Source organism: Parasteatoda tepidariorum, chromosome 3 (genome assembly GCF_043381705.1).
Source record: "Parasteatoda tepidariorum isolate YZ-2023 chromosome 3, CAS_Ptep_4.0, whole genome shotgun sequence".
In the NCBI taxonomy this organism is placed as follows: Eukaryota; Metazoa; Arthropoda; class Arachnida; order Araneae; family Theridiidae; genus Parasteatoda; species Parasteatoda tepidariorum.
In genome coordinates this window covers 8,268,417-8,293,297 of record NC_092206.1, presented here as the reverse complement: position 1 = coordinate 8,293,297, position 24,881 = coordinate 8,268,417, and the positions used below count along the sequence as shown (strand labels likewise).

At 29.6% G+C, this 24,881-nt stretch overlaps 1 protein-coding gene across 1 annotated transcript in view; it reads left to right on the top strand.

The window, feature by feature from the left end:
* Positions 1-8,296: 8,296 nt before the first annotated feature.
* The window catches only part of LOC107456261 (transport protein Sec23), a gene marked incomplete in the record, with an annotated part of 30,534 nt that continues 13,949 nt past the window's right edge, over positions 8,297-24,881 (top strand). The window contains 12 exon segments of the mRNA XM_071178305.1: positions 8,297-8,323; positions 8,888-9,117; positions 11,026-11,083; positions 11,176-11,262; positions 13,087-13,164; positions 13,787-13,945; positions 14,021-14,121; positions 16,747-16,891; positions 18,824-18,982; positions 19,681-19,796; positions 22,016-22,139; positions 23,637-23,807. Coding sequence (XP_071034406.1) covers positions 8,312-8,323; positions 8,888-9,117; positions 11,026-11,083; positions 11,176-11,262; positions 13,087-13,164; positions 13,787-13,945; positions 14,021-14,121; positions 16,747-16,891; positions 18,824-18,982; positions 19,681-19,796; positions 22,016-22,139; positions 23,637-23,807 — 1,440 coding nt within the window.

Sequence of the window (24,881 nt, the reverse complement as noted above, 5' to 3'; positions counted from 1 at the left end):
TATATATTTATATTTTTGTTTTTTCTTAATTTGCCCTCAGTACTTAGTTTGGATTCATCAAAGATAAAAGGTCACTTATAAAAAGCGAAAGATATTTTAAATTATTGACTTAATAATCGTCTGCTTCAAGAAGCTTTTTGGGTATTTTTGTTCCATGTACTAACTCGTGGCTGTTGGTGAAAGCAGCTGTTTGGAAGAGCAGATGAAATAAATTTCGTTCTATTTTTTTAAAAGGATATAAAAGGGATCGGATTACTGATACTTAGGTAATGCACTCTTTTTCTGGAATGTAAAGTTTGGTTTTTCAAAACAAGATCATTTGTTTAATTTAAAATTTGAATTTTAACACTCGTAAGAAGAAAAAAAGTCCCTTTAGAAATTTGCTCCTTTTATTTTTTAAAGGAAATGCATTTCTCTGAGGTTGAAATATTTTTATTTTAAGATTACAGAAAAATAATTCATTTAAGTTGCATTAACTACATTAATGTCTAGTAATAAAACATAACCTTATTTTACAAATTTATAGTTACTCTTTTTAATCAGCCATTTTTACCAGTATACTTACTAATTTTATCTGGATAAAATATTAGTTAATAGATTTTTTGGATTCAGAAGTTAAATCAAAACTAAACAGGGAATAAATANCTTATTTTACAAATTTATAGTTACTCTTTTTAATCAGCCATTTTTACCAGTATACTTACTAATTTTATCTGGATAAAATATTAGTTAATAGATGTTTTGAATTGAGAAGTTAAATAAAAACTAAACAGGGAATAAATAATAATTACAGAACGAATAACTCTGCAGATGATAAGAAAGAAATAAAATCCTTCCCTTTTCAACAGGGGTAATTGTGAGCCCAAGTCAATTACGGAAAATTTCTTGAGTTAAAAAAAAAAAGAAGTAAAAATTCGAAAGAAATTTAAACAAGGTTTTTTTCCTTTTTCTCAATATTTCTTTGTTTACTTAAAATATATTTAAAATTTTACACATACCTATACCATTTACACATACCTATGATGACCTGGAGAAGTAATTAAAATTTACAAATATGTCTTTCTTTCTTGAGTTTATGATTATAATAACTATTTACTGATAAAAAAAATTTTTATTAGTCATGAATATAAGCTTATAAAGTATCTGGCTTTCCCTTACAAACAAATAAAATAAACTGTTTTTAAAGTTCCACCTTTGAAAATTTGATTTCCGGAAACTTCTGTGATCAATGACTTTTTGAAACGTCTGAACCTTCGATTTCCGGAAACTTCCGAATCACTGTTAGCGAAAAAACCGGATTTTTTCCGAAGCACAATCAGCTCTGAATATAATAAATATCGCCATAAAAAATAATTTTTTCATATTAAACTCTTTTAAAGTTAATGCTTTTATGAGAGAAATTCATTGCCATACTATCATTTATACTTAAGGGAGAATTAAAAGGGTATGAACATTCATAATTCAATCTATACTATTTCTTATCAATCCAAATGTTAGAATTAAATTAAGGAATGGAGTAAAAAATGTTTTAGTGTTCCTCTAATTTCAATTTAAAAAATTTTTTTTCTTTTTTATAGTGATAAGGGTTATGTTTATTCAGCATTTTTCCCCTAGGGTTGTTTATTTTTAGTCTTTTAAAATTTATATTTATTAATGTAGTACACACCTTACATATGAAAGCGTAAAGCTAAAATTGTGTTTGCAAAATACTGTTATGAGCACGACTCGAAAATTAAATCGCCCCACGTAAGAATGACATGCATTTTTTACCCGTACATACCCGGCCAAAAATGTAAATATTCAGTGATATCGTAAAATACCGATTGTTCCTTTCCTCAAATTTTGAAGAAATCCTTGGAAACTTCAAATCAAGGGCTTCGAATGAAATTAAACAATAAAATCGATTCCATTCCATGGGACCTAAATATTATTGATATTAATTATCTATATAAGAATTTATTAAACATTATAAATTTTAATTCTGCAGTAATGCTTTTTATTTTTAAAAAAAAAATTTAATTTTTAGTTACATAATCCAAAAGCAACATTTTAAAAGTAAAAATTTCTTGTGTTAAAGTATTTGACAATTTTTCAAATAATTTGAATCTAATGCGTATAAATATCAGTTGTCCTAACTGTCTAAAAATCAGAATGTCTTTTTTATATTTATTTCTAAATACATACTTTCGTTTTAAATTGCCTTTACCATAAATCACACTACATAGATTCTGAAGCTTGTTTTTATCAAAGTCCGTCACAGCGACAGTAATGCGTTCCTCTCGTGTTGTAGGCATCAGGAGTACATAAACTTGATCCTTCATAAGTATGTCCACAACTATTCTCAAGGCAGCAGGAACACATCCCAGATTGTGTGACATTATTAAATACAAACAAGTTAATGATAATGGAGCCGGGTGACCAAGGGTGCACACACACGCACACACACAAGCATTGTGTTCAAGGTTGAATCCTCAAACCAAACCATTAAGATTGTATCTTATAGCTTGAAAATCTTATCACTAGACATAAAACTCTAATAAAAATTTAAAGTAATTTTGAAATTTATTTCAGTTTTTCTTCTTTCTTTTTTTTTTAAGGAATAAAATAGACTTGAGATTTATTTGAAGTTGACTTCATTAACAACCTTAAAAAATCAACTTCCTAAGGTTTATAATCAAGATGTATGAAGTTGTTTTATTCACACTTAAGAGTGGTATGAATCTACCCCAGAGCAACAAGCTAAAACAGGTCTTTTTTAAGGTTTACAAATTATTTTCTACTCTTCAAGCAAATAAGCATATTTGAGGTGTGAATAGTTTCACCGAATTTCAATTTAAAGTATTGCTTGCTATTTTTGGTGCAAAACATAACATCCTTTTCTATCTCAAGTGCATATTTTTAACACCTCTCAACCTCAAAAACACCTTATTTTTTGTTGTTGTTGTTGTTGTTGTTAATTTACGTCGCACTAGAGCTGCACAATGGGCTATTGGCGACGGTCTGGGAAACATCCCGGAGGATGATCCGAAGACATGACATCACAATTTTGATCCTCTGCGGAGGGGATGGCACCCCCGCTTCGGTAGCCCGACGACCTGCGCGCGAACTTATTTTTTGTAAGGGAAGGTTTTGAAGCTTAGGTAGTGAAGTATTGTGCAACTGATTTTTCAAATCAAAAGATCTTTCCTCTTTGCCCTAAATGCCAACAAAACCAGTGATGCTTGACTTCGGTGATCTGCTGGGAACCGTGTCTTAACGATCAGTCCACTGCGGGACCCTTATTTTTTGTAAGGGAAGGTTTTGAAGCTTATGTAGTGAAGTATTGTGCAGCGTTGTCAAAGAGTTAACAAAATCGGACGAATGGCTCTCGAGCAATCAAATTTTTAACAATACAACTTTTTAAAATAGGATAGCTCGGAAACTGATTCATTTTGTTCAAATTTAATATTTTGTCCATTAAAATTGCCTTATTTAAGATGATTTAACAATTTGATGATTTAACAATGATCTCTTGTAATTCAAGCTTTATCAACTTTCGTTAAATAAAATAAATATTTATTTAAAATTATTTTGTGCATAGATTCTCGTCCTGTGGATACACGAATTTCATAAATGTGTCTAAATATTAAGAAAGGGAAATTAACACTAAACTCTCTTACCTAAACAATTTGAGCCTTAATTTCCAGATCTGAACCATATTCAGAATATGAATTTGCTGAAAAAAGGTATACTTAGAAATTATTTGAGTCTGCTTTCGTAACTTAACTTATCATTTTCATTAATCAATTAACCTAATTTAGACGAACTATTAAGATCGAGTATGTGACAATCCGATAGTTATATCAAAAGTATTCAAGGTGTTCACTTTTTTTGCGCGTTTTTCTGAGAAGGACTAAACCTTTCTGAATTTTGAGACATAATTTATGTTATTTCTTCAATTTTCACTGTTGGATTTCTTTTAGCACACTCTCTTAATGCGGAAGTTATGTATAACTCAATCTCGTATGACAATTACTGCTCTAAATTACCATAAGACAATAATTGCTGCTCCAAAACACTGAGGCATCCAATCAATTTCAGAACATGCATGGCATTAATTTACACATATTTGGGTCAAAATTAAAATCGCGAATACAAGAATTCTTCGTTCCTGATTGTTTCAGGTATAGAATTTTGAAAAATGTGATGAGTTTTAGTTATAATTTTTTTTTTAAATTTTGTTCATTTCATCGAATTGTTGGTGGTATTTTGTGTACTAGTTGGGCAAATGAGCTGTTCGGAAAACTGGCATATCAGTTATCTGGCAAATTAGCTGATGTGAAAACGGGCTTTTGAGTTATCAGGAAAATGACTGGATATTCCGATAATATATTCTAAAGCATTTATTTGTATCAAAAAATTGCCATGACCAGGAATAGACTGACCCACCCATCCTATCCCGGTTGCCCTCTCAAAAGACGCGCTAACGTGATTACTTTCTGTTAGAATAAATTAAAAAAAGAAGAAGAAAGTTATATTAATTTTGCTTTGAATCTGAAATTAAAAAAGGAAAAATAAATTTACATTAATTTTACTTCGAAACTTAGCTTTTTAGAAGAAAAAAATTATAAATGAATGATTGATTTCTGATCAAATTTTATTTCATCGTTCAAACTTTTCACATCGTTTTTGCTCCCTCTGACCATCCTCCAAGGTCTACTCACAATGGGGGAGCAAAGAGGTTGAAGGTCACAGAGTTTCTAGTAACAACCTCCCTACCTGCTTTATCAATTTTGTTTCTATCTGACACAAAATGTTCCTTTTGTTCTTTTTTTAATACTTTATGTTATATTCTATAACCGTCGTTGAACAGTCGACCCAATTTTTGGGTTTACGACTGCTAATGCTCAACTCCTTAGCATTATAATTTTGCACCCAATCCAGAAGACAAGGGAACTCCTGGACCTAGGACTGGGAGAAATTTGCTTTCGTGAAAAACTTTTAGAACGGCGCTTTCTTTTAGAACAATGATCATTGTAGTTTTCAGTTTTATATAAGCACACCGGACAAAAAAATTTTCACCCTTAGAGAAATCATGAAAAAGATCATTTAATAACGTATAACACCTCCTCTGGATTTGATAACCGCCTGGATTCGGTTAGGAAATGAGCTCACAAGGGTTTGCAAGTACGTCGAATCCAGTTTAAGCCCCCGTTGAGGATTTGATGGATCAAATTCACCAAATTGTGAGATTGCTGATTTTGGCGCTTTACCCGTTGTTCCAACATGTCCCACAAATTTTCAATGGGGTACAAGTCAGGTGATTTTGCAGCCAGCCGAGATGTAATTGAGTGTCTGAGTGTTCATAAAACCAATCACATATACTTCCAGCCCCATGAACTTTGCTGTTGTCATCTTGAAAAATAGTGGTATCGACAACACACTCTGCATGAAGAGGGTGACTAAAAGGCAGCTCCAAATTCTCCAGAACGTTCAAATAAACATGTTGGATCANAATATATATATTTTATCTCATTTTCTGTCCTTCTCAACGTAGCAGGTATAAATGGTCAAGTTACATTCACAGAAAATGGTTACGGAGTAAAAAACAGCACAACCTTCTTGCGTCAATTGGTTGAACATCTTGTGATGGAGGAAGAGATCCGACGCGGGAGCAAGAAAAATTTATCTTCGGTACTTCGCTAAATAAGTTTTTTGATATTTATCTCTCTAAAGAGTCTTAAATTGGTAACAATTAACTATTTAAACTAGACTAAATTTCATTTGGCTTTCAAAAAATCAGAAACACCTCATAGGTGCAACGCGATTAACCATGTCGGAAACAAGTGCGCGACTAACGGAAGGTTAAATTTTGTTCATTTCATCGAATTGTTGGTGGTATTTAGTGTACTAGTTGGGCAAATGAGCTGTTGGGAAAACTGGCATATCAGTTATCGGGCAAATTAGCTGATGTGAAAACGGGCTTTAGAGTTATCAGGAAAACGACTGGATATTCTGATAATATATTCCAAAGCATTTATTTGTATCAAAAAATTGCCATGACCAGGGATAGACTGACCCACCCACCGGGACCTATCCCGGTTGCCCTCTCAAAAGACGCGCTAACGTGAGTACTTTCTGTTGGAATAAATTAAAAAAAGAAGAAGAAAGTGATATTAATTTTGCTTTGAATCTGAAATTAAAAAAGGAAAAATAAATTTACATTAATTTTACTTCGAAACTTAGCTTTTTAGGAAAAAAATTATAAATGAATGATTAATTTCTGATCAAATTTTATTTCATCGTTTAAACTTTTCACATCGTTTTAGCTCCCTCTGACCATCCTCCAAGGTCTACTCACATTCACAATGGGGGAGCAAAGAGGTTGAAGGTCACAGAGTTCCTAGTAAAAACCACCCTACCTGCTTTATCAATTTTGTTTCTATCTGACACAAAATGCTCCTTTTTTTTAATACTTTATGTTATATTTTATAACCGTCATTGAACAGTCGACCCAGAAAACAAGGGAACTTCTGGACCTAGTACTGGGAGAAATTTGCTTTCGTGAAGAACTTCTAGAACGGCGCTTTCTTTTAGAACGATGATAATTGTAGTTTTCAGTTTTATATAAGCACACCGGACAAAAAATTTGTCACCCTTAGAGAAATCATGAAAAAGATCATTTAATAACGTATAACACCTCCTCTGGATTTGATAACCGCCTGGATTTGGTTAGGAAATGAGCTCACAAGGGTTTGCAAGTACGTCGAATCCAGTTTAAGCCCCTCGTTGAGGTTTGATGGCTCAAATTCACCAAATTGTGAGATTGCTGATTTTGGCGTTTTACCCGAACCCGTTGGCGCTTTACAAGTCAGGTGATTTTGCTGGCCAGCCGAGATGTAATTGAGTGTCTGAGTGATCATAAAACCAATCACATATACTTCCAGCCCCATGAACTTTGCTGTTGTCATCTTGAAAAATAGTGGTATCGACAACACACTCAGCATGAAGAGGGTGACTAAAAGGCAGCGTGTGAGCAATGACCTCTTACGAGATGTTCAACTCCATATGTTCATTGCACGCTGCTCTTTTCGCAATGTTTTCTCACTAACAGGCTGGGATGGATCTTCATTTAGTAACTGAAGCAATTCCTGTCTAGTTTAGAAGCGATTTTGATTGAAAAGTCGTGAAACACGTCGTCGACGATCTCCGATCACTTTCATGCAGGATCTTTTTCCGACCTCAATTTTGGCAGCGTCTTTCGTGACCAGGTATATTACACCACTGCTTGTAGACATGTTGAACAGTCAGCTTTGAAGCGCCAACAAATCCAGCAACTTCATTCTCCATATGACCATTGGTACGGCCAAACACAATTGCCCCTTTTTGCCACTCTATAACATCCTTACTCTTACCAATATTTACACATAATTTCCGCTTCAAACAAAGATATCTCATTGACAGCTACTTGTCTTTGATCAGGTTGCCGCAGTGTGTATACAATTGAGCACGTCACTTGACCACTGCGTCATCTAACGATACCTAATGATTCATCGGTGCTTGCGCACTAGGTGACTAATTTTTTGTCCGGTGAGCTTAGTTTCCTAACTTTTTAATCCATTTGAAAATCAAGAGAAACATAGACGTACTTCCTTCTCCTATGACTCTCCACAAGCTAATGGTGAAAGCATGTGAAGTGCTGCTATAGGTAGAGAGTTTTGCTTTTTACCATCTATAGCCCATTTCGATGGCCAAATGACGCTTTTGTCCACGTCTCTTATTTCCACTGAACAAACTAAAGCACATGCGAGCTAAAAGCTTAATTTTTCATTTTGGTAACTCGTCGCTTTTAAAATATTTACTTGTTTTATTCGTCTCTTTAATCAGACGTGGCTTTCGGAATCATCTGTCACAGTCGGTGACTTGTATATTAAAGGTTTGTGAATTATATTTCAATTATGTGAATCTTTTTCTTCTTATTATTCTTATTGAACTCATTCAGAAGCATTGCATGAGAATAATTTCTTATTTTTTTGTTTCTAAATGTATATGTTTATCTTGTGAACTTGAACGTTTTGCTAATTTGTTTACAACTTCTAATCTCAATGCAACTGTTACTAAAAGCTACAATTTTATTTCTTCTTGAGAAAGACAATTATCAATAGAATGGTTTTCTAATTTCAAAATGTTTGTTTTAAGATAATGAATAAAAGAATATATAACATTTACTCAGTAGATATTATCAGCACTAAACATTTACACAATATGAAATTTGCTGTTTACGCAACTTGAAATTTGGAAAACTAATTATTTAAAAAGGAAAAGCAGGTTAATGTTATTTAGAGTAAGTTATCAGAACGCGTAATTTGCTTTGATATTAAAATTTTTTTAAGGCAGAAATTAACTCTTAGGTGTGAATTACTTTAAATATTTTTCAATTTATAAATATTATTTATATACGTTGCAAGCATCAATTATAATCTGTTGTCATAGTTTCTTAATTTTTAACCCGAATTGATTATGTTCTTAAAGAATAATTAAGGGTATCAATTGATATGGTAACTTATTTCCTGAAAGCCTAATCTTTTGTTCTTTTCAGAAAAAGGTTGTGCCACACTATTTTATCTTGTTTAGATGTATATCTTTAAGCTTAAATAATTATTTTTATCATATGCTACTCATTTATAATAATTTTTTTTAAAAACATAATCAGATTGAAAGAAAAAAATTTATACAAAAGTTAATGTAATCGCCCATCCTGGTTTGCTAATTATTCCTTGACAGTATTTCAGAAGGCTCACGGTTTTGGCTCTAAACATTTAATTTTAACTTAATTGTAATTTGATGTAGATTTTATTGTTATATTGTTTTTAGGTGTTTCTGAGATTATATTATGTACATGTTTTAGATGGCAACTTATCAAACATATCAAGATTTTATTCAACAAAATGAAGATAGAGATGGTACTCGTTTTACTTGGAATGTGTGGCCATCTAGCAGACTTGAAGCCACTCGTCTGGTTGTACCTCTTTCCTGTTTGTTTACGCCATTGAAGGAGAGACCAGATCTCCCATTTATTCAATATGAACCAGTTGTATGTAGCAGACAAACATGTAGAGCTGTATTAAATCCTTTATGGTAACCATTTTAGTTTATTACAAGTCCCTTTTGTATGTGTACATATATACAGTACTAATTCTCCAATAAACAAATATTCGGATATCCAAATGTTTGTTTATCGGAAGGGTCTTTTTCCTTTTCAAAAATTTGTTTTGTTACATTTGTGGCCTGTTAAAAAATAGTATGCAGGGATGAGAAGCCACCATTTTTCCTTTAATTTCCACTATATGATTTTCACCTGACTTTTAATTTTGTTCACTTTTAATCCATTTCCACTATAATCTGAAAAGAAAAAAAAAAGAAAATATCTTGTGAACAAAATTCGATATTTCCCTAAAGCACAAAAAAAAATGCATACTTTTTCTTACGTCTCGCATGAAAAGGAATATTATATGAATCACACACTCTATTTCAGAGTCCGTAAAAGTAAAATCTTCACATTTTTAAAAACTGAAAATTTGAGATGATATAGTTGTGACTAATTGTCACATCAAGAGTTTAAAGAAATAATTCTACAAATATGCGATTCAAAATTTCTCGTATATGATAATGTATCATTAAAAAATTATGGAAATCCGTAAAAATGACTGATATAAATGCGATTCTACATCTACTTGGAATTGCAGATGAATCATCAATAATTGAGTGCGAAATGAGTGATTCGAAATTTAAACTAAACTCAGTGGTGCGACAGCCCAAAGAGGGCCAAGGCCTACTGTGCCCACCTCAGTTTCCTTGACCTTGGGCTCTGATGTTTCGGTTAGGTGGTCAGCCGAACGCGATGCCCCCAGTGTTTATTCCCCAAGCTTGCTTGGTGCTCATTTATCGCCCCATTGAAGGGATGAAAGGCTGGAGGATCGAACCCATGACCTGTGACACAGGAGCGTGAAACGCTACTACTCAGCCACTGGGTGAAATTTACAGAACAAAATAATGTATTGAAACATTCACATTTTAGAAACCAAGCAAAAATATGTTTTAATACCTACTGAAAAATGATCTTCAAAGCCACACAGAATGGGAAATGGTTGCTAATCGAGTAGATGGAGAAATGATTTCAAGCTGAGATTCAGAATTTGCAGTATTATAATTATTGGAAATAGTTTAACCAATCAGTCAGATTTTTCTGTTTAATAAATACACTTTTCCTCACTCACCAGAAAGTGAAATCTTAAGTACAAACTTGTCACTTTTTGTTTAACTCTTGAAATGTTTATTTTAAGGAGAGAGGTATATGTACAACTAAACTTGTGATTGTTCCTTTATGTTTATGATATGCACAATGCCCCGGATGCAACAAATTAGTTCTTGACACTACCGTATTATGTATAAATAACTCGGTTGTTAAGTTGTCATTTGTTTTTTCACCTTTTACTAATGTTCGTATTATTGTTTATGTTTGTGAAGTGGCGGTATGCCATCTGGTTTATTTGTATAGAGATGTTATAATGTTTCCTAGTAGACCCTGTGCTTCGGCACAGTTGTTAATGTATAGCAATATCTAAATTTTGTTCATTCTGTCTTTGAAATCAATACTGGGGCAACACATAAGCTTGTTTTGAAAGGATTATATGGATTCCATTGGTGTAATATCTAATATTCAACAGAGGTAATACATAGATTTGACCTTTTAAAATAAAAAAATTTAATATTCTTTTCATTTCAGATATTGTTTCTTAAATGTCTCGACTAGGACTGGGCGATATTAGAAATTATATATCGTGATATATCGTCAGTTTTGCATCGNGTCCATGTCTCGACTGATATCCAATTTCCGAATGTTAGTTTATGATTTATGAAATAAGAAAATATTGATAAAAATATTTTTAAGTAATTAAATGCTTAATAATTATTGATAATTTTTTTAAATATAAATTTCATCTTCATTTATGAAAATAATTGAACTATTATTAAATTTTTTTTTAGCCAAGTTGATTACAGAGCAAAACTGTGGGTGTGTAATTTCTGTTTCCAGAGAAATCAAGTGCGTATTAAAATTTAACTATAACCTCTTCAGTTATTTATATATTGTAGCTGGTTGTTTTTTAAAAATAAATTTTTTTTTCTTAAAAATAGTTTCCTCCTCAGTATGCATCAATTTCAGAACATCACCAACCAGCTGAATTGATTCCCCAGTTTTCGACAATAGAATACACAATAACTGTAAGTATGCATTACTATTGTAATTATGTGTGTTACAGGCTAGAAATACTTGTAACGGCTTGCAGAACGGTTTGTTGCATGCAAGAAAGACTTGTTCATTATGTTCTAATATTTCTCAAGCTAGTTAAACTTATTTGGTTAATGGATCATTCACCTAGTTTTGACTGTTATATATTCCAAATATAGCAATTCTTGAGATATTTTCATTGTGGTCTTTGATTCAGTATTTACTTATTAGTACAATTATTAATAAGTTTGTTTAGGATGCTTTCTTGGAAATTTTAGTATGTGCGGTGTATCTAATGGGCCCAGAAGCAGAAAGTGCCTAAAACTGTGACGTACGTCGCAGAACAAACGAAGTCCTGCAGAACAATTTGTATCTTGAATACTTCTGTAACCATTTTTATCAAGAGAGCTACCGTAGCAAGAGAGCAAGCCGTAAAAGAATTAAATTCAGGGATTTCAAATTTCATAAAGTTTATGACTTTTTATATATTCTATTCCCATTTCAGAAGCAATTTGTGAATCGTGGGGATCCACGATTGACAGAATTGTTTCGAAAAGACCAAATGCTTTCGATGGAAAGGAAGAAGTTGTTGGAACAACAGACCAGCGAATGTTTGTGTTTTGCAAATGGTGCACCATCTGGGCACTTGTCCCTTGGAAAGATTTTTAAGGCAGCCCTTATTTTAATGTTCGGACCTTCATATCATAGGCATTTTATTAATAATTCATCATCATCATTAACAAAATTTTTTACTTCAAAAGTTATTGAAAAAGTAACAAATCAAGAATGTTTGCCTTGGTTTAAAAAATAATGCAGTGTATCTGTGTATGATCGTATATTTTAATAAATGAAAATATAGTATTTTAACGTAAAGTTGACTTTTTTCGCTGCGAAATGCTTGCAGAACATTTGTCTAAATTAATAAGTCTTGTTGCAGAACATTTGAAAAAATTCTGCTTCTGGGCTAATGGGGTGGTCTATCTGTTGTTTTTTTCTTTCATTTTTTACTACTCAAGCTTGAAAAATCTATTTCGGTGAATTTATTCTCCGAAATTTAATTATTACTTTTCCCCTTATTATCTTTTGCAGCAATTTATTTCAATCAATAATAATTGAAAGCAACAAATGATCTCTCCTTCAACCAGAAAAGCCATTGATGAATTCCCATCCCGCATAGTCTCTTACAAGGATCGAGGGACGTAAAATTCCCCCTCCTCCTCGTGGGAAGGGGAAAAAAGTGAAAGAAAAATATGCAAGTTGTTCTCTAAAACGAATAGGAGTGAAATTCTTAAACTTTAGTTTCAAGATAGATTATTTATCTTCACTTTCAGCTGCAAGTCAACTTTCAGGAAAAGTTCATATTTCAATTTAGAGAAAATAACTCATTATTTATTGTTGTAAGATGTTTAGATCGACAGGAAGTTGAAATGAATATTTAATTAGTAACCTTTAGATTTATAAATCGATAATTATGTAGTAAACATATAAATATGTTTACTACATAATTCTCAAACACTGAGAGAAAATTGATATAACATTGCACCAAAGTTTTTATTAAAATTCAATAAATATATTGTGAATTTGCAGGAACATTATTTATAATATGTTTCGTTGTTTTAAATAATGAGTACATTTTCTTGTAGTTTAAATTTTTATAAAACTGGCCTAACTGTACTTCTTTGAAAGATTTAGGGATTATGTATTTATATTGTATGTATGTACATTTTTAAACATCTGTCTGCAGTTGAACTAATTTGAAAAAACGTTTATTATTGTCGCCCTTTAGTTCAATTCATTTTTTGTTTACTTCATTGCAGAGACAGCCTTGCTTGCCTCCAATCTTTCTCTATGTGGTAGATACTTGCATTGATGAAGAAGAGCTAGTAGAATTAAAAGTGAGTAATTTTTCATTTCCTATTTATGCATAATTTATTCTAGTTGCAATTTTTTAAGAGTATACATTTGTTTTTATTTAAGGGCACTTTATTTCATATAATTTTTAGATAATTGTATGGTATAATTTTTTTTAGAAAAAATTACAGTAATTTAAAATTTGAGTTTTAATAATTATTAATCCAATATCTATATCAAAAGTTTTGGAATAGCAGTGGCTGAGATCATTTGCTGCAACAACTTCTATTTTTTCCCGGTTTAATATAGTAGTTACCAAAAACGTAATATTTGTTGTTGAACTAAAATACCAAAATCTTCATTATAGTTTAAATTAATTTTAAGTAATGACAATTTTATCCAAAAAATTGATACTTACAATTTTTCTAAAATATGTAAGTACTTATGTAAGTTTAACCTTTTAAGGAACAAAACATAATTACTTCAAAACATTTTATTCTAATATAGATCCTAAGCTTTTTTTAAGATTTAAGCACCAATCTATGATTATTTGTTATGTAACTCTTTCATTGTAGTTTGGTAAGTGCTCATATAAATGTGCAAAAATTAAGATATTGTACCTAGGCCACATTAAAAGTGACATAAAAAATAAATACATATTTTTAGGAATCTTTGCAAATGTCCTTATCTCTATTGCCACCAAATGCCCTTATTGGTCTGATAACATTTGGGAGAATGGTACAAGTTCATGAATTAGGATGCGAAGGCATTTCAAAAAGTTACGTCTTTCGTGGTACTAAGGATTTAGTTGGCAAGCAAATACAGGTAAATAAAAAATCCACTTCAATATGAAATATCCAAAACCTTTTTTTCTTTTTTAAACTCATTTTGTTCTTCTAGGATATGTTAGGCATTGGGAAACATCCTCAAGCTCAACATCCTACAATGCCTCAGCAGCAAAGGCCAGGACCAGCTGCTGCTGCGGTCCCTCCTGCAAATCGGTAGTTTTTTACGTCTTTTGTTTAGAAAAAATTGTTCTTTTGTACATAGTTTTTATCACCTGCTGTTACTTACAGTGATACTCTTTAATTCTATGTAATATGTTTTATCCTGATACTGTTATATGCTAGTCTTTAATTTCATAATAGATTGCATCCCACAGTAGTCCGATTGTAAAGACACGGTTCCCAGTAGAACACCGAACTCAAGCATCACTGGCTGTGGTCAGTAAGCGGATGGTGACCACTCGGATAAATCTGCAAAGGGTCAGAGGGTGTGCGTATTGGTCCTCGTTAAACTGTTCTACCATAAAGTGCTTGACTTTGTGTGTAGGTTGTCGGGCTACCAAAGCAGGGGAGCCATCCCCTCCGCAGAGGATCAAAATTGCGATGGCATGTCTTCTCATTATCCTCAGGGATGCTTCCCAGACCACCGCCAATAGCCCATTGTGCAGCTCTAGTGCGACGTAAATAAAATATGAACCTACCATAATAGATAGCACATTTAAAGATTTTTATAAAGGCTTTCAAATATTTTTGTGTTTGACAAATTAAAGCCAAGATATATTGGTGCTTTTTGATAGGTTCATAGGTTTTGTTCATACCTGTAATAGCTGTGATTTTGTATTTGTTCATACCATTTTGTTCATACCTGTATTTGTATTTGATGCCCAAGCATGTTGAAAGTAGACACACTGTGCATAGAAAATCCTGATATTTTATGAAAGATTTTCTAAAAAAGAATATTTTTTTTGAACTCTTAATTCATTTTTGAATAGTGTTATTGTATTATAGCTGCCAACTCACTTGAGAAAATTGGGTGATTCACGATATAAGATGACTAATGTTTAATGAGCAGCTTAATTAACTTGAGCTGTTCTAAAATTACCCTTTTGCAATAAAATATAGCTCATATAAAATACATATATATATTTTGATTGAAAGAAATTCTGAAATAGAAAATGGATTGTTAAGAGCTTTAATTTCACTCATTTTTATTTAGTCACGTTTTTATCTCATGGATACATTTTTAAAGCAACAGATTTGAGATCCTTTTTTAAGATAAGTAAAAATTTGGTCTTCTAGCTTGAAAAAGAATTATGTATATAGTAAATACGCAAGTTATAAAGTTTCAGTGCAGCTAAATTTAAATATTATTAAAATGTTTTCTGCTTGAATTTGCATTAAGAAAAATATTCTGTTTATATCCTAACTACAAAGTTTCATAGGGCAAAATTAGTGGTTGCCACAGGGCGACTAAATGTAACTAGTGGTTATTTAAAAATTATAAGCCAATAGCCATCTGGTTGCTACTTTTTCTTTAAAATGACCCCTTGTACTATACTAAAAGAAAACAAAAAAATTTTTAAGTCAAAATTATTAAAACTTCTATGTAAAAAAACGTGCTTAAAAGCAGCAGAGACTTCTCAAAAAGGATAAGTGTAGCAATAAAGGAAATAAAAATAAATATGAAAATATGACCCTTGTACTATAATTATTTTAATAAATTTGGAAATATTATGAATGTTTTACAATCTCGGAGATGATGTGCTCTGGAAAAAATTCGGATTTTTCGCTAACCGCGATTGGAAATCCAAGGTTTTGAAGTTTCAAGAAATCATTGATCACATTTATGTATAAAAATTTGTGTGTATTTTATTTAAAAATATTAGAACTGGAATTTATACTTGGCATGAATATTTTTTCTGGTAAAAATAATAAATTTGATTTAGAGATAAAAGCAAATTTGTACATAAATATTCTTTTAAATTATGCTGCATACAATTTATTTAGAATTTTATGTTTTAAAAATATCAATGATTTAAATTTATAAAGACGTTAGTTTTTTGAAATGTGTCATTAATGATTTTACTCAAGAAATTTACAGGATTTTTAAGTTGGGCTCACAATTACCCCTGCAATCTAAAAATTACTTCAATTTATTATTTTGTTGTTCCGAGTATAAGAAATGCTTTGCTCCAATCAGCTCTAAATGTTCCTGTTCTATCCCTGCATTTCTCTAAATAGAGAAAGAAAATTTATAGAACAGAGATGTTAACAAAAAGATGTCTAAAAAGATCTTATGATGTGACTAACTGCTCAATTTGTTTTAAATTTATTGGCAATGTATATGGATCAGTTTTTGTATACAATTAGAATTGAAGCCAATTAACTTTTAAATTATTTATTTTCTCTCACCTTCAGATTTAAGATTTTGCTTTTTTTCCAAGTTTATTTATTACTTCTTTTTTACTAAAAAGATCATCTATACGTTTTTTGCAACAATAAACAATATGGCATTTAGAATTGAAAATAAATAAATTCAGCGATATAACTAATTTAAGAGTTTTGAGAACAACATACTAGCAAATATTCATGTTTGTAGCTCAGATGTTCGCAATTCATCATTTAATCATATTAACTACCAACCAGCACTTCTACATGTACATTTACTGAAAAAAACGAAACATGAAATGCACCTGTCATGTACTTTATCTTTAAATTGTTAGTCACACTTTATTATTTTATAGTGTTACACATAAAGCTACCTTAAATTTCTTCCACATATATAATAACTTTTAAACTCTACCTTACATAGATTCTTACATCATGCATTTTTTTACATAGATTCTTACAACCTGTTCATAAATGTGATATGAGTTTGACAGATTTACTTGAAGAATTGCAGAGAGATCCGTGGCCTGTATCTCAGGGCAAACGACCTCTCAGGTCAACTGGTGTAGCTCTTTCGATTGCTGTTGGACTTCTAGAGGTATTTCTTATTCAATATTCAAACTTTACCATTGCGAAAAAAATATTTAGGACTTCATATTTATGTTGGGTGAAATTTTTTTTAAAAAAACCTACGTGATGTTTTTTGGAATGTATTGAATTTTAGCAGGGTTTTTCTCTTCAAATTAGACGAAAAAGAATATTAACCAGATATTTTTTGTGTTTTCTTCTCTCACATTTATCACACAATATATGCATAATATGTATAAAATATAACAATATACACACAGGTGATCTCATAGTTTTGTGGCATTATATAATGCTTCAAAAGAAGAGGTTGAAATTGAAACTATTAAACTTTAAAAAATGAAATTTCAAAGCAACAAATTTTATTGGTATACTATTTTTTTTTAAAATCTAATAATTTAGTTAATAATCTTACTAGCATCCCATTCTTTTCCAATGTTTGGAAATCTATTCTAATTCAACTTGACTACCTTACACACCCCATCCTTTATAGCTGGTCCTTATCTCCCTTCTCATCTTGTTTGAGCTTGTTTTTCTTTCCCTGTTGGTTAAACTTTCTTTTTTTTTAAAACTTTATTACAATGTGTTTGTCACCTGCTTTCTCCTGTCATTTTGTGTATTGACATTAAGAAAGGTTCTTGATTACTATATTATGTCCATTTTTGTTCTATGCTCACTCTTTTGAAACAGTATCCTGACATTTTTATTCAATTTTCTTTCACTTGATATTCTATTTTTAATCCATTATTTAATCCCCTTTATGTTTAATTTGAATAAGACCTTGCCCATTCCTATTATGTGTTTATTTTTTATTTATTCAACCAATGATTGTAATGAACATTTCTCATTCGCTGTAATCAAAGCTTTCCATTTTTGTCTAATGAATTACATCTTTCAAATTCAAAATTTTTCTGTCACTGGGGTACTGCAGTTAAGAAGTTCATCGCCCTTTAGCATCCTTACAACATGCTAATTTTTAAATTTGATGACAATTTCCAAAAATTCATTGTGTAAGAAGAGCATTTTTAAGTTTAACATATAATTTTCTGTTATATATTTAATTCTCCTTGTCTTGTCTCCAATCAAAAATTAAATGGCATATAACCAATTTCTCATATTTTTATCAATATATATATATTTTTTAAAAATTATCTTAGTTATTGCATAAATATTGAAATGCTTTGTCACAATATTTAAGGAATGGCATCATGTTTTATTCATGTTTTTATTTATGTGTCAAATTTTTCCTTATCACCTAATTAAAATTTCTTAAATGTGAAATGGTTCTGTCCTGTAATTCTGATATTTAAAATAAATAAAATATAAAACTGAAATTAAATGTTGAAATTAAAGGAGTAATTCACAGAAGAATTTTTCCTTATCACCTAATTAAAATTTCTTTAATGTGAAATGGGTCTATCCTATAATTCTGATATTTAAAGTAAATAAAACTGAAATTAAATGTTGTAAAGAATAAGATTAAAGGAGTAATTCACAGAAGATTTACTGAAAGTAATTATTAATAAATTTTTTGAGCAAAATCATATAGTGCTTTGAGTTTTCACTTACTTTGATGCTGTTGAAAAATTTGTCATAAAAATTTGCTTATTGCCTGAATTTTGTTTATTTAATTTAGCGCATTTATATCCAATTACTGGGGCTCGAATAATGCTGTCGAGTATGAAATGGTTATAATCTGTAATTGTAATATTTAAAATAAATAAAATATAAAACTGAAATTAAATGCAGTAAAGAGTAAAGTAATTTGAAGGATTTAATGGATTTTCTTTTAGTCTTTTTTTAATTTCCTTTTATAAGTTTTTTGAATAAGATCATTGCATTTTTATACTTTAGTTACTTTGATGCTATTTATTGAAAATCTTGTTATAAAAATTTGCTTATTGCCTGAATAAATAAATGTTATGTTTTGTTTATTTAATATTAGTGCACTTATCCAACTACTGGGGCTCGAATAATGCTATTTGTTGGTGGCCCATGTACTCAAGGTCCAGGTGCTGTGGTTGGTGATGAATTAAAATCTACTATACGCTCTCATCACGATATTGACAAAGATAATGCTAAACATATGAAGAAAGCTATTAAGGTATGCATCATATTTGTTGTTAAATAGTCTCATTAATCTCTTCATTTTTTAGAATAGTTCATTTTTTCTTGTACCTTAATTCTATGTTCTTAATTGTTTGCTAAGATTGCACTCGAATATTAGTTATTATTAATTTGTAAGTGCAGAAAATTTGTTCTCATTACAAGCAATTCAGAATTTGTTTTATGAAGATTTTACTATACATAGACATTTTGAATTAATTCTGTAAATTTCATTCTTCTTGCTTAACTGTTCCTTGATGTTTAAAAATAAAAATTCCAAATTAATTCTTAAACAATTATATATGTAATGTGTTACTGCTCATTAATGTGTTTATTACACATTAAAAAATTATTATTGTAATTTTTTATTAAATTATTGCATATTGAAATCAACTTAGAATGATTTATTTAGTGTGGTAAAGGTCATACTTTGGTTTCTACTATTTCACATTGTCGCCCTCTCCGAATTCAATTAAGTGGCTTTTAATTCCAAATTTATTATAATCTTATTATATAATCTGTAATTATTTAAATTCTATGAAGAAAAAAAATTTTTTTTTTTGTGTAATCACAGATAAGAAATCAAATATGAAAAATTGTTTTATGATTATTTTCTAACAAACACAATTGTTAACTTTAAACCATTGCATTATTCACTGTTTTTCCAGGCATTGATCATTTTGTTAATTTCTGTAGGTGTATGAGAATTTAGCTGCTCGTGCTGCTGCCAATGGTCACATTATTGACATCTATTCATGTGCTCTTGATCAAACAGGTCTTCATGAGATGAAATATTGCCCTAACTTTACTGGGTATGTGAACTTCTGTTAATTATGTACACTTTTTTTTAAATAGAATTCAACAAGGAGTTTTTCAAAAAATATTATGTACCCATAACAAATATTCCTAACCTTCGGGTCAAGCAAGCATCTAAAATGGGTTGTGAACTTTTCACAAAAAGCATTTCTCCTTAAAAATTTAATTCTTTTTTTTAATTTTGATTCAGCATTATGTGTTCTTGTGTGGTTAATAAATCAACTTTTTTCATTGTTATATTCTACTGTTGATACATACTTTATTAACGTATTAAACAGACATATTTCTTTGAGATACTGAATCTGTTATTGCTTGTTCCATTTGATGAAATGTTAAAGATATTGCTATATTTTAAATACCAATATTGTTTGAATTAGCATTGAACTTAAAATTTTATTATCCTTTTTTTTTTTGCTCATAAGATAAATGAAAGAAATTTGAAAGATATTTTGGTTAAATACCTACCAATTTTTTCCCTATTCACTCCTCAGGGTGAATGGGAAAAATCTGGAAAATACAGGAAATTTAAAAATCAACCGAAACAACAGGGAAAATGCATGGAATTTTTAGTTTTTCCTTACAAACTGGGTAAATATGGGGAATTTTTTTTATTTTCGTCTTTTAAAAAGTGGTGACCACTCAATGCACATTCTATGGTTATATTTAAAGATATTTCTGCTATACTTAGCAATTTCATTTACTACAGCATTATTTGTTTTAAGTAGGTTAAGCTGTTCTTTATTTCTTTGTTTTTCCAGCAATTAAAACTAGTATAGTTAGCCTAATATAACTTAGACAAGAGCAGAGTGATTGTGTGTTTCCTCTTAATATGTTGTGTATAATTATTTATTAATCATCACTGTTGATTTCAAAATTCGATATTCTTGGTTTCTGACATTAGTTTGGATGTTAATTTTGAATCTCAGGTTAAAAATAATATTAATCTACTTTCTTTTTATTATGATTTATCTACACTGCCCTATAATAACAGGACAACATGATGCCATTGTCTGAGGAAAGAAAGAAAATATTTGAAATATAACTTACTTTAATAAGTAACTGACCATGTCTTTTTCTATTAAATCTTGTTTCGTAATACAAAATGAATTTTGTTTAAGACCCCTTGAACTTTCTTTCTAAAAAAAAAACTGCTTGAAACTTTTTAAATTTTTAAGATATTTAAATCAGACCTTTTCATTAGTTACCAAATACAATTCACTACAAAATTGTGAAAAAAAGTTTTAAATTTTTTTCATGCATGAGCAGTATAAAAAAACTACTTTAAATACTCTTGTCTTGTACAGTTTATAACAAATTTTTTTCATATTTTAAGACAATGATTTTGTTCCAATTTTAAATTGTTCCAAAATATTTGTTTAATATTATTGAATGTTTCTTAATGTTATAAAAAAATTTAAGACCACAAAAAATTAATTTTGTATAAAAATGCCCATATTTTCATAAAAATTTTCGCTAAATGTAATTGAAAAAAATGTAAAAAACTGAAAATGTCTCTTCCGTTACTGTAGGGTTGTGTATATTCTTTATACTATTTTTATCTTTTACCAGGAATGAGTTTTTCTGGGGAAATTCAGCTTTTTTAGTTTAATAGAGAAAATTCCACTTTTTTGAATTTTTAAAATGGATTTGTTTTTTGTGCTATTTTTAGTATGCTAACATGATTTAAAATTACATTAGAATGATAATTAGAAGAATTGTGCCGACAATATTTTCAATTAAATGTTGATATTACTATTTATTCTATGGATATACATTTTGTGTTTAAATTTCAGTTATTTTCTCAGTTAAAATAATATGTATCTTCCACATATAATTTTTGTGCTTCTATTTTAAGCTTTTTTATATTTTTACTACATTCATCCTAGCTTTAACCAACTTACTTAAAAAAAAATTACATAACTCTTTCAAAAATTTTGTTCAGATCCAATTAAATTTACAGAATGGTTTAGAATATTATGCAATGTGAGATTTCAAATCATCCACTTCCAACAATTCTTTTTGCTTTAGAATTTTACATATACACATTTATGCTGAATGCTTTCAATTCAATTGATTCTTATTCTATTTCAGTTTTTATACTGGTTAAAATTTCTGAGCTATAATCAGAAGAATTATCATCCAATTTATTTTAATACTCCTCTAGTTTGTTTGATTAATGCATATTTTATTTACTGTGTTACGTTTGATCTTTCAGAGGTCATATTGTTATGGGTGATTCTTTCAACTCTTCCCTATTCAAGCAAACATTTCAACGGGTTTTTACAAAAGATCCAAAAGGTGAATTCAAAATGGGATTTGGCGCTTCCTTAGAAGTAAAAGTAAGTTCTAGGACCTTTTTTTTTGTCTGATGCTAACAAATAACTTATACATATTTAAAATATTAATGTTTTAATATAAATGAATTTAAAGGTTTTTTTAATTGTGCCAAATATAATTTAGAGACTTGAATTTTTATTTTGAGTAAGATTCTCTAGTTATGAGTCTCTTATTTTAATGTCTACTACTCCAATGAAAAATATTAAAATAGTCTGCAGATTCGAAATAACACTGTGTTTTTCCAGTGTGAAGTATGCAAAACATATTTATTAGAGAAATTAATTTTTATTTAATCTAAATGTAAGGGTCGACAAGTTTTTGACTATTGATGTTTTTTACCATGTCAAAAACCTGAAATACTTTCAGAGAAAATTATTAACTATTATTAGTATTAAGTAATCATAAATAAAACTACAGATAAAATTATAAGTCGTGAATCAATTAAAGACCCAAAATTTTGGCATTGAAAATCATAATCTGTTATAAATATCAAAGAATTAATAAATATGTGTAAAATTGCAATTCATACAATTTGTTAATTTCATTAATATTTGAATAAAAAATTAGAAAACAATTATCTCGTAAATAAATATTTAACAATTATTTGTTCTTTGTGTGTAAAATCAATTTTTATTTTACTCTCTGCCTAACTTCTTCCTTTTCCAGAGTATGAGACTATAAAACTAGTTTCAAGGCCTTCTGGATTCCAAAGTTTATTTTTTAATTTTGACTTAAGACCAAAATTCGAAAATATTCTTTTGATTCATTTTCAGCTGCACGGAGTAGAATGCAGGTGTTCCAAAAGTATTATAACATACTTTTAATTTGAATATTGGTAATAACCTAAAGACTTAAATTGATTGATTGAAAAAAATTGATTGTTTACAGATATTTATATTTTTTGTTAATTATAATTAGTTTACTTATGATTTGTAGGTTGTGTTTAGGAATATAAGCTTTTAAAAGAAGTGTTGAGAAGCAAAAAGAATTTCACAAATTGAGTTCAAACAATTGTTGTTGGCCACTTTTAAAATCAATATATAGATTAATAATTAAAAAACCAGTTATTTTCTGTAATAGAAGCTGAATACTTTTAAAGTATCAAATAAAAATAATAAAGTAGAAACAGAAGCATGCTTTATGAAAAAGGAGTCAATAGATTTAATCATTTTGGCTATATTTTTTATGCATGACATGTAATATGAATTATTATTGCATATAATATATTAGATAATGCAAGTATTGTACATGATTTAAACAGTTATTTAATTGACATGTCATGTCAAAAATTCTACCCGATAAATGTTATTTTTTTAAGTTTAGATTTTTAAAATATTAAATTCAAGTTTAAATTATTAAACTATTTCAAAAGAATATTTTACATTTTAGCACTAATGTGTGGAGCTTATTGCAGGCAGAATTGAATTACTGGTATAAGATGATTTAAAAGGAAAATACTTTTGAAAAATGAAACATAAATATGACTTTTCTTCTTTTAGACATCTCGGGAGCTTAAGGTCTCTGGTGCTATAGGCTCTTGTGTTTCTTTGCATAGTAAAAGTAACAGTGTTTCCGATACGGAAGTTGGAATTGGTGGTACCTCACAGTGGAAGTTCTGCGGTATCAGTCCTGGAAATACTGTTGGAATCTTTTTTGAAATTGTCAATCAGGTATATACAATTTATAAGTTTTATAAGTTGAAGTTATGTAATATTATGTTTCCAGAATATAATAATATTTATATTCTTTTGTCTTTTGTTGGATTTGACAACTTATTATTTACTAAGGAATTAACATGTTTTTTTTTCAGTGCTAAGTAAAACTATTTTTCCTTTGATTAACTTTATTTTTATTTAGTTTACCCTTTAATTGTGTTAACTATCACATGGTGTGTAGTGTTTTTAAAAAGTGCTGAAAGGTACTTATTTTTTATTTTCGTTTTTTAAAAGCCCTTAAAGGTGCTTTTTTTATTGGGTGTTCTTAAAAACTGCTTAATTTTGCCTCTTAGAAAATGAGAATTTTTTCTTTACCTTGTTGATTTTCGCCACGTATGCTTTTCACATTGTTCTATTCTACGTTTTAACAATTCATTAGACCACAATCCATTTTGGCTTACATTCGGTCTGTAGCGTTTAAAAGCGACAATAATTTTACTTGTTTGATAAAATGCTTTGGATTCCACGGGTGCATCTACTGGGATGGGTTCATTGAAATTGTTGCACTTGCATGTGTAACTTTGCTGCATTTTGAAAGATGTTCTCAATTTCAGGCTTTATTTTCCACCCTCTGATATTAAACCAAAAATATCTCGATCATTTTATAATGGCTAATGCAATCAAGAAAAGAGTTCATTGTCAGAAACTAGTTAATTTATAATGCTCATGTAAAGTCTTTGAAAATTATTTTGCATTTTGTTAATGTATTTAGTGCTTATAAATATTTTTGAGTGCTTAAAAATCACTTAAAAGATGTTTATTTTTTGTTGAAAGATTTGGCTAAGCACCTTGTATCATGTTTAAAATATTTAAGCATTTTATCAAACATTGTAAAAATCTGTTGTAGTTGCTCTTTTTTTGTTTGATGTATAAATAAACCTTTTTTTTGTATTTCGCTAATCACAAAAAGATAACATTTTAATATAATAAATAATTAGAAGTAATGAGCTCATCAAGTTCTGAGAAAGTATTTAGTTGTCTAATAAAAAATAAAATTTTGGTCCCTAAAAAGCTAATATATATATATAT